At 34.9% G+C, this 14,816-nt stretch overlaps 1 protein-coding gene across 8 annotated transcripts in view; it reads left to right on the top strand.

Moving 5' to 3' along the window:
• The window catches only part of LOC128994129 (receptor-type guanylate cyclase Gyc76C-like), a 127,994-nt gene that overhangs the window by 85,282 nt on the left and 27,896 nt on the right, over nucleotides 1-14,816 (top strand). For all 8 annotated transcript variants that reach the window (XM_054418479.1, XM_054418425.1, XM_054418471.1 and 5 more), the window contains 7 exons: nucleotides 4,108-4,173; nucleotides 8,960-9,073; nucleotides 10,043-10,169; nucleotides 11,315-11,461; nucleotides 11,902-12,110; nucleotides 13,178-13,346; nucleotides 13,639-13,808. In XM_054418479.1, coding sequence (XP_054274454.1) covers nucleotides 4,108-4,173; nucleotides 8,960-9,073; nucleotides 10,043-10,169; nucleotides 11,315-11,461; nucleotides 11,902-12,110; nucleotides 13,178-13,346; nucleotides 13,639-13,808 — 1,002 coding nt within the window. The remainder of the gene's footprint in view (nucleotides 1-4,107; nucleotides 4,174-8,959; nucleotides 9,074-10,042; nucleotides 10,170-11,314; nucleotides 11,462-11,901; nucleotides 12,111-13,177; nucleotides 13,347-13,638; nucleotides 13,809-14,816) is intronic.

Below are 14,816 nucleotides of genomic sequence, written 5' to 3'. Positions count from 1 at the left end.
TTTAGTTGCCATAGTAACAAGACCAGGTTTTGGTTTTTTTCTTTTTGAAATGCGTAAAACAACTATGACTGAAATTAGGTACACCTTTATATTTAGTTGCCATAGTACAAGACCAGGTTTCGAATTTTTCTTTTTGAAATGCATAAAACAACTATGACTGAAATTAGGTTCACCTATTCATTTAGTTGCCATATTAACAAGACCAGGTTTTAGAACTTTCTTCTTCCAAAATCTGTAAAACTGTCACTGGTAAAATACAACAAACTATTTAATTGTTAACAAAGACCAGGACTTGTACCCTCCCTTTCTAAAATATGTAAAAACTATTTCTGGGAATGAATACATCAAAAATTTAATAATCTGTTGCCATAGTAATGAGAGATTTGGACCATTCCCCTCCAAACATTTAATAACTATTACTGGCATTGAATATTTCAAAAATAATATCATCATTATCATTTTTAACAGTTAATTTTAATCTTGCACCAATAACTTTTTAGTAAATATCTTAATTTTGTTTGTAGTCAATCAACGTAAGAAATAATATGTATTTAAATCTTTTCTATAATACTTCTTAATAATGTTTTACCATAAATAATAATACTGAAAATAATGCAATATTTGGAATGTTGCTTAAGTAACTGCAGTTGTGAACAGATGTGCTGTGGTCTAAAAGTAAGATACAGAGCAGTATGAATAATGTTGACGATCTCGGAATACAAAATGGTTCCGAGAAGAAGACGGTTTGAGCCAACGCCAGTTCGGCCGCTCGTGTTGTCGTTGGCTTTAAGTACACACCTGTGTTCTACTCCAGCTGGGCTTGACTCGTCTAATTTGTTTATGAGATCATCTTACATGTGTCAAACATTGAACCGGTTTCATTGTTGGTACATCTGTAATTTGTTTAATGCTTCTATGTTAAAGGAAATTGACTTTGTGTGTGGAATCTTAATGGTTTTAACTCAAATCTTATTCTTCACTTTTAGTAAAATCATTTACATGATTTATGGATTTAGACAGTTTTAAGATAAGGTCCAAACAAATCCAATTATACATTTGTTATGGACTAAAAAAATTAAATTGGATTTTTTAAAATTTTTTCTTCAGTTGGCATCTTTACATTCTGGGACATCTCCATTTTGAGAGGTCCTTGATGGGGGTACCCCAGGGGTCTGTTCTTGGCCCTTTTCTGTTCACCATTTTTATTATTGACCACCCTAGTTGCATTCTATGTTAAACACTACTGTATGCAAATGAGAAAAATTTGCTGTATCCTATACCTGATTATAATTTCATCGAGAATTTTATCTGTGCTCTATTTGATTTTGAGAAATTATGGTTTCCAAGTAACTTTTTGACATTCAATGAAAATGACAGAGACAATTGTTTTTCCTTAAGGCAAATTGATTATGATGTCAACAAATGTGTTAAACCACTTAGTGTAACCAAAGGTAACTAAAGATCTCCATTTTACTGTGAATTCTACACTTATTTTGGAGACATAAATTAGTGTAGTATTATAGACAAATATAATTAAATATAGACTGTCAGCTGTGCAGTGGTTACCATGGTTCCCATAGGTTCTGGTGCACACCGCTGGTAGCGCCGTGTAGTAACGTAGCATGTAGGCTGTAATTACAAGGCGCTCCCAGCGGTGTAACCCCAGCACAGCTGATGGTCTATATTTAATTCTTTTTGTCTATGGTAGTATCAAAGCTTACCTGGGTGTGTTTCTTACTAAGAAGGCTATAAAACAATGTGTGTCAATTCATAACTACTAATAATTATAGTTTTGTCTACACACATGTTCTTTATGCAAACATTCGATGGAATTATAGAAGTGGAGCCAAAGTAAGTTTTTATATGGCAACAAAAAGATTTGAAAATAAATGTTTACATTCGTAGCTACAGTAATTGTAAACTTTTTTTCACATCAAAATGTTTTTTGACACTTCCTTCTATATTCATTTTGCAAAACTGAAATGCTGAAACTGAAGACTGAAATGCTCCTTCAGATAGATAAAGCAAAATTTTTAATAGCCTAAAGTATCAGTAGGAAAGCTCTGTAGTAAATGGCCTGTCAATGTCCGTAACTTAAATATGTTACACTTACAAACTCTCTTTTCAAGATGGCTAAGCGATAAAGCCTTTTAATCCACAACAAAATATTTATTTCGTTAATACAAATAGTGCTTTTAAAAATCACTTTTTAGCGATTTTCCTACATAGGAAATTAGCTATTACCATATCTCATAGGTAGACCTGGACTTATGACTGATTTACTTTTTTCGTTTTGATATACCCAGAATCCAAAAACACCATCTTTTATAATGCCTATATGTCTGTTAGCACAATAACTCATGTAAAAATCATTCGATTTAAATTAAATTTGGTACAAACGTGTAAACATACAACTATTCTAATGAGTTTGCAAACCAGCATGATCGGACTATGGTAATTGTAGAAAGCAATAGTTTAGCACTACTCTCCTTCCAACTCTCCAAACTCTACAACTCTACTTGCAACAATCCACAGACACACAAGAAATGCGAAATGCAAAAACTCGTCTCTGGATGAATGGGGAGGGAGACTAAAAATAGTGCGTCACCAACCATTAAAGATACAACCAGTTTTGAGACCTTGATGGTAAAATGTCAGAGTTGGATGTTGGCCGGTTGTGGGATCGTCTATTTATACACTCGCACTACCTGTTTCTTATCTCGCTCCGCCACAGCTGCCAACAACCTGTTAATTTGAGGTTGCAAAAAACTTGTCACTCCTAACGACCTCGTGAATGTAGCAGTAACAGTTACTACGGATTTCAATATGCTGTAGAACAGTGTTTTCGAGAGGTTCCAGGATTTGTTATTGTTGGTTAGTCAAGCCTGTGAAGAATTTAAGGACGGTTTTGGTTATTTAAAGGATGGATACAATTCCAAAAAACTGTACATTTAAAATTCCCATGTTATTCTCATAGATAAAAAGAAAACTGTTGTAGTTCCATTTTTATAGATAGGCTATATTACTTTGATTGAATTTGGCGAATGTTTGTATTTCATCCTATACAGTTAACATTTGATCAAAAAATACTGTTTCCCTTCCCCATAGTAGCAAACCTTAAGTCTTTGTTGAATCAAATGTTATTTAAATAGCGAATAAATATGACTTCTATGGAAATATTTTAGCAAAATCCAATCAGACAAATTTAAATTCGCGTAGTCTGCAGGTTTGCTGCGGCGGGGGCCTTTTAGAAGCCAGCCGCTACTGCTTGCCGCTACATTATTCCTCACTGCTTGTTGCTACAGTTCTTGTAGATTTGCCTCTTCCCTTCTCCTCATCTTTTCTCCTTCCTCAATCTTCCTTTTCCTACCCATAGCTTGTGAATGTCATCTTCATTCACTTGTATTTTTTCTAATCTGCCTCTTCTTCTTCCTCCTAGTCTCCCAGTATATGTCTTAATGACTAACAGAACTAGTGGTCTTTAGACATGCCCCACCCTGCCTAAGTGACCCTATATATATTATGGTTTGTTACTTTTTAATGACTTGAAATCCTCCATCAGCTGTTTACTGATTGTAAAGATTTCGTTGACATTCATTACCAATTTATTTTCCCAAGGTTGAAAGCGGGAAATATCCTCAAGGTTTAGCTTTGACTTTATCTGCGCTTCACAAAATGAGACATTTAATTACCTGGTAAGGCCAGTTTTAGAGTGAACATAACTCGATTCAATTAAGTCGTTGACTCAGTGAAATCTTTTTTACACACAAACTTTTACATCTTGGCAAACTGAAAGGTCAATAGTAGAATTGTATCCAAAGTCGATGGTTTTAATTTTATATATTGTTATCAAGTAGAAAAGTAGTACAGTAGAACCTCGATAACCAAGACTTTCATGGGGATTATTAAATAAGACTGGTTAAAAAGGTTGTTTTCTTATGTTTGGTTCAAGTCAACCGGAACGTCCACTACGTTAACCCAGTTTAAGGAACGACCAAGATGTACACGTTCGCTACCTTGTGACAATACAGCTGTTTGTTCACCTGCCTGCGTTTGCTCTAGAAGCCATGTTTGATGTCAACATTGACAAGTTTGTTTGTGTTGCAGAAATGTTCGGACCATCGTGCGTCGGCCGTGCCAACATTTGTCAGGACAGAACCTCCAGATACTCAGGTAAAATTTGTTAAAATTTAGTCTGCAATTAAGTTTATTTTCTCTTACAGTTCATTACATTTTCGTATGAAGAATTTTTAATTGCAATCCATTTCTAAATACAAAAAATAACATAATAAGACGAATATGTTTCTTAAATTCAACCAAAATTATATTTTGCTCAACCATTATAAGGAGTAGATTATACATTTTAACTGCTGTATGAACAAATAACATTTTGTTGAAACATTTTTTTGGAACTTGAGACTGAGTTGTAAGTCACTTACGTAAATGACATCTTGCAAATGGTATTTTTACTTTATATGTATTTTACAGGGTTGTCGGTGGGAATTGCATTATTCTTCCTAAACAATATGTTTTGAGTATCAAATTTTTGGAAGTTTTATACGGTAAAAAGTAAATATTTTCACTTTTAGTGGTCTGGAATCTGACCAGCATTGGATTAAAAAGAATTTTGGACATAACATAAAAAATCAGTGTGATTGTGGTTTTGTGTTAAGTGAATATTGTTGATTGGAATTTTATCGGTTCTTGCACCCTCCCCCTTCTAATTTAATTTCACTAAACATTTATTGTTTCCAGTTCTTGTGTTTCCCAGTATGTCTTATGTTTAAGATATTCTAAGATGAAGTTCCAGATTCGAAAACGGCTGTAGCTTGGTTACTTAGTGTTGAAAATTGTCTACAATAATTTTTCAAACAACATATACTTACGATCAGCAATCGATCAAATCACTATGAGTTCAAATCAATTTTTTAATGGTAAATTTTTTGTAAAGAAGTAATTGTTTGGAATCTTTAAACAATTAAAACTAGTTTTTAGTTAGTGAGCATGTTCAATATATTTAAAAGAAATTATATGGAAAGAGAAACATGATGATAATGAGTTGATACCTATTGCCCCCTTTATACTTTTACAACAAAGTAGAAACTTCTTGAGCTAAACCATAGTCACTCGGGTCCGAACGTTCCACTAAAGTGGTGTAAACATTATGTAAATCTAAAGACCGTCAGTGATCATAAACTTGAAGCCGGGTAACTAACGACTCACGGGACCACCTGGTCTCTGCGACTGTTTGTTAATTAAACATCTGGACGTCTCACTCGTTTATTTTGTGTGTTAATTCCGCTCACGGTCCGGCCGTTACATCATTTTTATTTAGAGAGCGTCGGTTTTGGCGGCAAGTGTCCTCCCTCGCAGTCAAAACATCTAGACTCTTGGTGAATTTAAATGTGTACACAATAGTAAAATTTTTTGATGTACCAGTTGAAACGATGTTGTTAAAATGTTGTTTTGTAAACTTGTAAGAATTTTGTAAATTTCTGTGTGATTAATTCAGTGTTATTCTGTGGAATAAGTTGAGTAACAGTCAACTGACTTTGTAATAATGATGATTTACTATCAATTCGCTTATTAATTTAGAAATCAAATCCTTTTAATTGTAACCATTATTATCTAATGTTAACTTTTTCATTTACTAAGCATCTCCTAATTAATTAAAAACACAGTATACTTTTAAATAATAAAACCAAGCACCCTATCTGCGAGTATCAAATTTGAAATATCTTGAAGAATGTAGTTGTAGTCAGTATTAAGATTCACATTGAACTAAATTCTACACTAACTTAACACTTTTTAGTTAATTTCCCTATGGGGAAGTAGCTATTACCGTAGGTGGCGTGGTAAGACCTAGGCCTGGGACCGATTTACTTTTTAATTTTGATGTCCCCAGAAGCCAAAAACACCATTCTTTAAAATTTTTATATATGTAAAACTCTCTAGACCGTTTTTTGTACGGTTATTGGTAACAGAGAAAATAAAAAAAAATGTAAATTTAAAATTCCAATGTTTTTTTTAATGGAGAATATTGTAAAATGTTTTAGTTTGCTTGTTTATGGATATATTTTGATCAAACTTGACAAATCTACTTATTTTATACTAAGCTAATAATATTTTATTAAAAACACACTTTATTAGTTTCCTTGTAGCAGCTAACCTAGGTACTTGTTAAACCTAATTGAAAATCAATTCAGACAAATGGAAATTCGCTTATCCTGCAGGTTTGCTGCGGCGGAGGTATTTTTAAATTTTGAAAGTAGTCACTAATCAATATTTTATAAATTATTTAATGGTAATTATTTTCTCAATAATACATGCATAGAATTTGTTTTCCATACACAACAACAGAAGTGATAAATGCAGTATTAAACCCCTTGCATTCTGTATTCAAGTCAGTCTGTAATTAATTAAGTCTTGATTGTTCTTATCAGATTCTTCTCACATGTTTAATTGACCCTGCTGTAGGTTGGTCTGTCAGTAGGTTTTCTATTGTTCTGCTGTCTTGGGGTGCCATTGAAACGGATTTTACTGTAGTTACAACTTTTCATTTATAATATTCATTGGTAATCCATCTCATTGTAAATTTTGAAGCTTGTTTTTCGAGTCTAATAGTTCCTGTCCAATGACAATGATCGCTAGTGTCGACAAAATGTTGTTTCTATTTATTTTCATGATTTGCGCTTTACTGTTTGGTTATATAACTAGGGGGGCAAGTGATTGTTTTATTAGATCATTTTATTTGGTTAAACGACGTTTTATGAAATAACAAGATACAAATTCTAAACTAAACACAACCTCTACCACAGACAGATTTAACAATAAAATTGTCTTCAGCTGATCCACAAAGATGAGAAATTTACTAAGGGAGTGTGTTTTATCTATGACCTACTACAGCCTACCCGTGCTTTGCTACGGGAAGAAAAATCGGTTTCATAATTGAAATAGATTTAGCATAAATAATCTATTATAAAGTTTTAGATTAAATTATCCTGCCAAATAGTTGTGTAAAATAGCCTATATTTAATTTCTTTGGATCAGCTGTCTGAAATTGTAAAATGAGCATTTGCATGACATTTGGCAGTTATCATTCTTTACATTCAAATGTCAAGGCAAAGGTAAACATTGTGAATTTTCTCATGCTTCCATGGAGACCATTAATATTTACTTTTGAAAGCCTTACCTAAACGCATTGGACATCCAAGGGGCGTATCCTAAGAGGAACTCAGGGAAGTGAATAGGCCTATGACATTCCTAGATGTGTGGACTACATATCTTAATTTCTCTGTGCTTAATTTTGGCTGTATCCGTTTAGTATTTTAGTCTTGACAGCTGCCCAGACAGACAGACACCACCTCAATTTTATAATAGTATAAATAGTTAAATCCAGTAATTTTTTAAAACTATAAATTTGCAAATCCTTATTCATGCAGTAGCTCCTTGAAACCATCATTATTACTCTTGTCACATGATCAGATAAGATTTGAGAGTTGTTGTAATGACACAGACTTCCTGTGTCTAAAATGCATCCTTGACGTCCGAGGATCGTTGATATTCTGTCGTTGTACGAGTGATTAGACTGCAGCACCTCCTACGTTGTCAACACTCAACAGTCGCAGACTCAATTGTGTAGTTTCATTCATTCACACTGCATAATTTTATTTATAACTTGATTATATTTTTATGAGTTGTTATCTTTGAAAGTATTGTCTTTATGTTGATCGAAAAATGATTGATGATGTTCTTTTTTGCTACTATGAAGACATATCATCCCATTATTCATAATCAATTGAGATGGGTTTCCACCTAGGTGTGTATTTTAACCCGAAAATGAGTGCAGGACAAATTGTTCTGAAACATAGGACGTTAACTAATACACACAGATTGTTGACCCATGGTACAAGATTTAACCACTTGTTATTCTCCATATAACAGACATGCAAATTGTATATTTGCATCTATAACTACCACTTGAATTGTTTGTCAAGTTCATTTCAACTGCAGAAAACATTTGAATATGAATATTGTGTTTTGCACCTTAGTAAATACAAAAATGGGGTTCATTTACGGTTTATTTATGTTGAAGTTAAAGAATTGTCATGATTGAGAATGTCCTTGAAAATCAAGGCTAGCAATTTTAAGATTGTGATAACGATAATTAAATATTGGTTTACTTAGTTAAAAATCTTATAAGTGTACTTTATTTATTTGTTATAAAGAGTCAAACCAAATTTTATATGAGGATTGAAAGTATTGTACCAATATTATATTTGTTTAATATTTAGAAGCAAATTTAGTTAGATTAAAAAATACTTCAAAGTGATTTTTAACAATAAAAAACAAAAACGCTAACAACTAATTTGACTAAAACATGTGACAGACACAAAAAAATAAATTTTTTCACCATTAAAAAATTTTAAAGGACAATTAATATAAATAAGTTTTAAAAAAAACCTGTGTCTATATTTAATTTCTCAGATATTTACCTTTGAGTGAACACCTTATCCATCTGTTTATATATCTATCTATAAATAAAAACAATTATTAAGGTTTTCCCTGATACATCCTCTTTTCAGCTGTCCTATTTAACCAATTTTTAATATCAGTTTTTGCTTTAAAAGATTCAGTGATGCTGACCAACTTTCTTTATAACGGTTTAAATTTCAATTTAAATGTTAACAGCTGATCTTTCAGTTGAATGTTTAACCACCGTCAGATTGTAAACAAGAGAAACAACTACATTTTTATATAATTGAATTTCTCTTAAGTGTTAAACTATTAAATAAATTAAATGTGGGAGATTATTTAATGATGCTGTGACCATTTAGTTTTTTGTACTTAGATGAAACCATAAATCAATGGTGCTCTCAAATGATTAATGATTCAAGGGACTTTGTAGACATAGGATCAGACTGTTACATTAATAAATCAAACAATATATCTTTTTCAGGTGACCAAATCAGTGATAGCATTGTTGAAGTACTACGATTGGAAGAAGTTTTGTATCATATGGGAAGATGATTGGGAGATAGTGGCGGAGTCATTGCACAAAGAAGCCAACCAGGTACCTAATGTACAAATGCTAATATTTTGCGACTAAGTTACCTTTATTTAGCAATGGGTTAACACATTCGCTGCGGCACATCAATTGGCAGGCGAATCCCCAGTGCAGCGCATCCAGTAGCGTCGAACGAATCCGATTTCGGCGTGTGATTGGCTTTCCAAGTTTGGTCTGACAAATAGCAAATAACGTGCAGGGATGTCCTGCTTCATGACGAGAGTCGACGTAGCTCGCTAAACACCCACAGATAGCAGCACTGCTTGGAACGTAGCCAGTCCCATTGGAATTGTATTGCCAAATGGAGGGAAAAACACGGGACAAAAAGTTGATTTTTAAGTTTGCCAGACGGGGATTTTACGGGGAAATTTACTACCAACATACACCACAACAAAATTCAAGTCACACACTACACGCTAACGTGGTATAGGTCCGCTTTCGACCGACGCTAGAGCAAAAAAAAAGGTATACAAAAGGTATTGCCGAGCGATCTCCATCGGATACGGTGCTCGGCCCCCATACGTACAGGGGCCGTACGGCCGCACTCAGTTTCAGTTTCAGTTCATCCAGGGCATAGTTTGGATCTTTACAGTTTATTTCAACTCAATAAACACCTTAATAATGCCATAAGGCTCTTTTTTTGTAGAACCGTGTTTGCGTGGTAACCAGTTGGCGGGTGGAACCCTCATAAGAGATTAAGAGAAGTTTCACAACAGTTCTGAAATATGATCATGGAAGAAGAAGAAGAAGAAAGAATCTGGAATATGATCATGTATCCAAAATATAATAGAGTTGTGGTATATAAGTCCAAACTTAACTTCTACTTGTCATGGGAAAATATGGGTCAACACTAGTTCCAAATACTGGTATGATAGGACCAAATACTTGCTATGTGTTTAGTAGCAATTGATCGTCTGTAATTTGTTGTATCAATTAGCAATCATGAGTATGTGTTGATCATGTTGTCTGTTTTAGGCCAACATGACAGTGACTTGTGTGCGTCCCATCCAGAGCAGTGCCAAGTGTTGTAGAGATCTCCTGCCCTGCTGTACCAGTGGATTCTGGTACAACATGCTCATAGAAACCAGAAACCTCACTAGAAGTGAGTATAACAACTGCTAAGAACAATTTTGAGTGTTGTGGTAAATCTGCAAAGTATTTTAAATCCATGTTGATTGTTGCTGAAATAGATAGTAGTGGTTGATTTGTTTTTTTCTTTTTACCAATTGAGATGGGGCAGTAACGCAGCTGGACGTATTTTCATTCTTCACTAATATAATATTTGAGTAAAATGAGTGAAGGACGAGTGTAGAATGTGAGAAGTCTTGTGTAGCTTTTTACCGACTAAGACCAGCTGTTTCTCTTTTCTAAGCCCAAGAGAGAAGTAAGGTACAGAGGACACACTTATGGGACTAACATGTACTTTAAGCTCTGTTATTTTGTACCAGAAATATACCTGTAACGAGAAAGGAAGAGCCAGAACAGCGAGAACTGTGTGGCAATTCTTATTGCACAGGGTCTTCCTCCATTGTGATCGTTGTAGTACATGAGGACACGGGGGTTGGTGTTGGACTTTGCCCTAGACACCAGCGACTAGTGCTAGACACACTAGATACCACAGTGAATCCTCTGTTCCTTTTAATTCTCTGTGGCCCATGCCATTTAATAAAAGCCAAATGATTTTGATCAAAAGTTTTTGACTTCTCAGGATCGAACTAGCAACCTTTTGACTGTTACATGATCAGTTTATCCACTCAGCTACTCAACTATCGAATGCCCAACTTAACACAAGGGAAATCGTCTGTTCAATCCTACTTAATATTTTGGAGGGTGGTGTAGGCCTGGCCTAACACTATGAAATGAACAGCTGGCATTTGCTGTGGAGAGCTTCCCTCCCCTGTTATGTTACGAATAAGTTTCTGCTTTTGGGGCAACCTTGGGATTGGGTCCACAGATCATTGACAAAAATATGTCACTGACCTCCTGCGATATCGGGTTTTTCCTAGAGCTAGGCCTTCCCTGCTAAGCCACTTTGAAGCAAGTTTTATATTTTGAACCTAGACCCTAGATGTCCTTCGTATGGATAATAAATGGATCTACAACTAATTTAATTTTGTTTTTTTTAGAATCCCAACTAATAATAATTACATGCAGCGAAGTTTTGAAAAAGAAGGGGCGGGGCATTATATGTAAAAGTGATCTAAATAATCTATGACATAAGATTTAATCAACATTTATGTTTTTCAGTTTACGTGTTCTTTGGCCAGTCCAAGACTCTTGTGGACATGATGGAGAACATGGATGCGCTGCAACTTTTTGACAACGGAGAGTACATGGTGATATTTGTGGATCTCACGACTTACTCAATCAAAGAAGCCTCCAAATACTTCTGGAGTGAGTGTTACCAATGTCTGTACACTAGATCAAATAAGCCTTTGTAATGTTGATCTCACTCCATTAACAAACTTCTTAGAATTTGGAAACTTCTCAATGCTTCTACATATACAATATCTTCCTTTTGTTGGCCAAGACCTTAGCTTTAGTCCGGTAACTGTGTTGTGTGTATTGTGCTGCTGAATTGCCCAATGGGGACAAGTGACTTCACAGGTTCAAGCCTACCTGGTAACTGGGAAAATCAGGAACTTATATAAATTTTGAAGACCGGGAAAAAATCTGTGAATTTTGTAAAGAACCGGAAAATTAAAATTTTTGAATAAAAGCTGTGAAACCAACCGAAATCAACGATATTTCTTGTTGAAATTCGCGATCACGGGGATATCGTTTTCCATTTTTAACGAAAGTTGAACCAATAGAGTGATAATTTTGTTTTGTAGGGATAGAGAATCCCAAATCCGGGAAGACACTGGTGAGTTGTAGCGAAGAAATGAACTACCTGCGTAGAGCTCAGTCGCTGCTGGTCGTAGTTCCGTCCCCTCCGGCTGAAACGTACGAGGAGTTTTCAGATAAAGTCCGAGAATACAACGCTCAACCTCCGTTCAACTTCCCTACACCTCCTGTGTTCACCACTAGTGATATGTCCAAGGTAAGAATATCTTAGGGGTTGCTTTTAAATTGAGATTTTTAAAGAACAATGATGCAACTGTATGGGATATTTTTGAAAAATAAATAGGTTGACAGAACTTACAAGCAGGGGAAACTGGCTGTGTTGGCAGTGTTGTGACCAACACTTTTTTGCGTTTTCTGAAAATATTCACTTGCTGCAATGTTTTTCAGTGGAGCTATTGAAATGAAATGAAATGTTTATTTGTCACATATAATTTACATAGCCTAATTGTGATACATCACCAGTAAACATATGACACGTCAGTTTTTCAAACAAAATACATGACATTATATATTTGAGTCAAGGATGAGGTCATCACTCAAAGACCAGTAGTCAACAAAATATTTTTTGCAATCTAACAATGCACACAATTATTTTCACACATTTACAAATTACAATGTAGGTATTTTGTACAGTGTAAAAATTTGAGAGGAATCAGAAATAACAATTTCTCTTAATTTTTCCGTACTTATAATTAATTACTGCCTTGAATGAAGGCCCGAATTTTTAACTAAATGTCAGGTTTGAGCTTAGATTTTCAAGCTATTGATTCATGAATTTGATTAGTTACTTTAGATGGTTACCTCCCGCTATCTCCGCGTCCCGCCACCTCCGTGTACCGCTACCTCCGAATTTCAGAGTGACCCCTATAATCCTCGGTTACTTCCTGCGTTAAGACTTTCCGTCCAAACCTAACCTAACTTAACCTAACCTAACCCACGGGTTAAATTTTCATTAAATCTTCCATCCACGGGGCTTCGCAGCCATGGATGCAATGACAGCTAACAACGCAGGCAGTGACGGGATTATAAGGGTCACTCAAGAATTCGGAGGTGGCGGGACAGATTTGGGTTCGGAGGTGGCGGAACGCGGAGATAGTGGGAGCACACGCTTTAGATTTGGTGCATTTTAGATTTGGATTTGACACATCACTATGTAATTTCTACTTCTAGTTGTTTTCCCCTGTCAATCAAAAAGAAAAGTCTTATTTTGTGTATCATCTAACCGCACTTGTAAGGTTTATTATATTTGAATTGTACTTTCAGTTCATCTCCGTAACAGCCGCCAACCTGTATGACGCAGTGTTGTTGTATGCTCGTGCCTTAGACAAGCTGTTGAAGGAAGAACCTGTACTAAATGAGACAGTCGTCGAACAAGTTGCCACTAACGGAACTAGAATCATCGAGACCATCATTAAAAACAGAACGTACGAGAGTAAGTTGCTACAAAAGTAACTTTATGTCCATGTTCATAAGCAGAAAGTACGAGAGTTAGTAATCCAACAATTAATTAAGGTTCCATCAATATCAAATTTTCACAAAAGATTTGTATCAAATACGATCGGTCTTGGTATCATTTAAAAACCTAAACCGTATTTTATGTGTGCTCTCTTGACAAGGGTTCCACAAAAACAAACCCAAATTCTTAAACTCAACTTATGTGTCATACCGTACAATAAAACAATCAATTACACCGATTTGACTTATCAAAATGTTGTTATGATCAGGTATAACAGGTGCAACAAACAAGCTAGACTTGAATGGTGATTCGGAAGGCAATTTCTCAGTGGTCGCATTCAAGAAGTTTTATCACTACATCAAGATGCCCACTTATAACTTCACTTGCGACTACAACTTCATCCCGGTCGGCCAGTTCTTCCAAGGAGATACGCTTCCAGTAAGAATTTACTTAAAGTAATACCACTGTAGATAATGCAAGTATACTTTTCATTCTGAAACCTGAAGTTGGTTTTGTTGTGTGTGTTCACTCTGGTAACGCTTAAGTCTTTTTATGTTGACTGAATGTTTCTTAGTTATTAGGGGTAATTTGTCATAGTGTGCTTTATCCTTTGGTTTAGTAACGGAGGAAAAACAATGTGTTTCTATTTGGTTGTTATGATTTAAATTGTAATAACCTTTTAAGTAGTGGTGGTCGAGTCCAGGAATTTTGAATCTCGAATCCGAATCCTGAAAAAACTAATCTTGAGTCCCAAAAATAAATTACAAATGGTGATTAAAAAAGCAAGAATGGAATAGGAACCATTTAACACTGTCTTATAAACACCACGATGACAATAACCTCTATGGTTAGTCAATGTCACAGTACTGTATACTACGATGCCAATAACCTCTATGGTAAGTCAATGTCACAGTATATGACTTATAATTCTATTCTAAAAAAAAAAATACTTTTTTTATTCTCGAACCTTGTTAATAGAATCTCGAATCTGAACCTATTCTTAGGATTCGGTGGATTCGAGATTCAGATTCGACACATCAGTAGATATCAGCATACTCAAACGTTACCAATCGTATACATTAACATTGTATGGTTGTTTAACCCTGGTTATTTCATTGCTAGAAGTAATTTGTGTATTTAAACTAACAGTGTTAAGTAGATGCTTTGAATTGGGAACCATTCCAATTTGACCACTATTAATTTTGTTTCACTAAACTTAGGCTACTCACAGAAAAGTAAGGAACAGAGGAAACTTATGCGAGTACGGAAGACCATGCACTTTCAAATCTGGTATGCCCAGAAATATACTTGTGAGAAGTAAGGAAGACCTAGGATTTCCCTATGGTACAGGGTCTTCCTTCACTGTGAGGATTTTAGTACATGATGACGAGGAGGTAGTGTAGGACTTCACCCTAGACACCATCAACTGTGCTAGACACCACTTAA

This window comes from Macrosteles quadrilineatus, unplaced genomic scaffold (assembly GCF_028750875.1).
Source record: "Macrosteles quadrilineatus isolate MER2022 unplaced genomic scaffold, UCM_ALF_1.0 Scaffold_1__1_contigs__length_201487025, whole genome shotgun sequence".
NCBI classification, from domain to species: domain Eukaryota; kingdom Metazoa; phylum Arthropoda; class Insecta; order Hemiptera; family Cicadellidae; genus Macrosteles; species Macrosteles quadrilineatus.
Note: the sequence above shows the minus strand (reverse complement) of the source record. Positions and strands in the feature narration are given on the sequence as shown.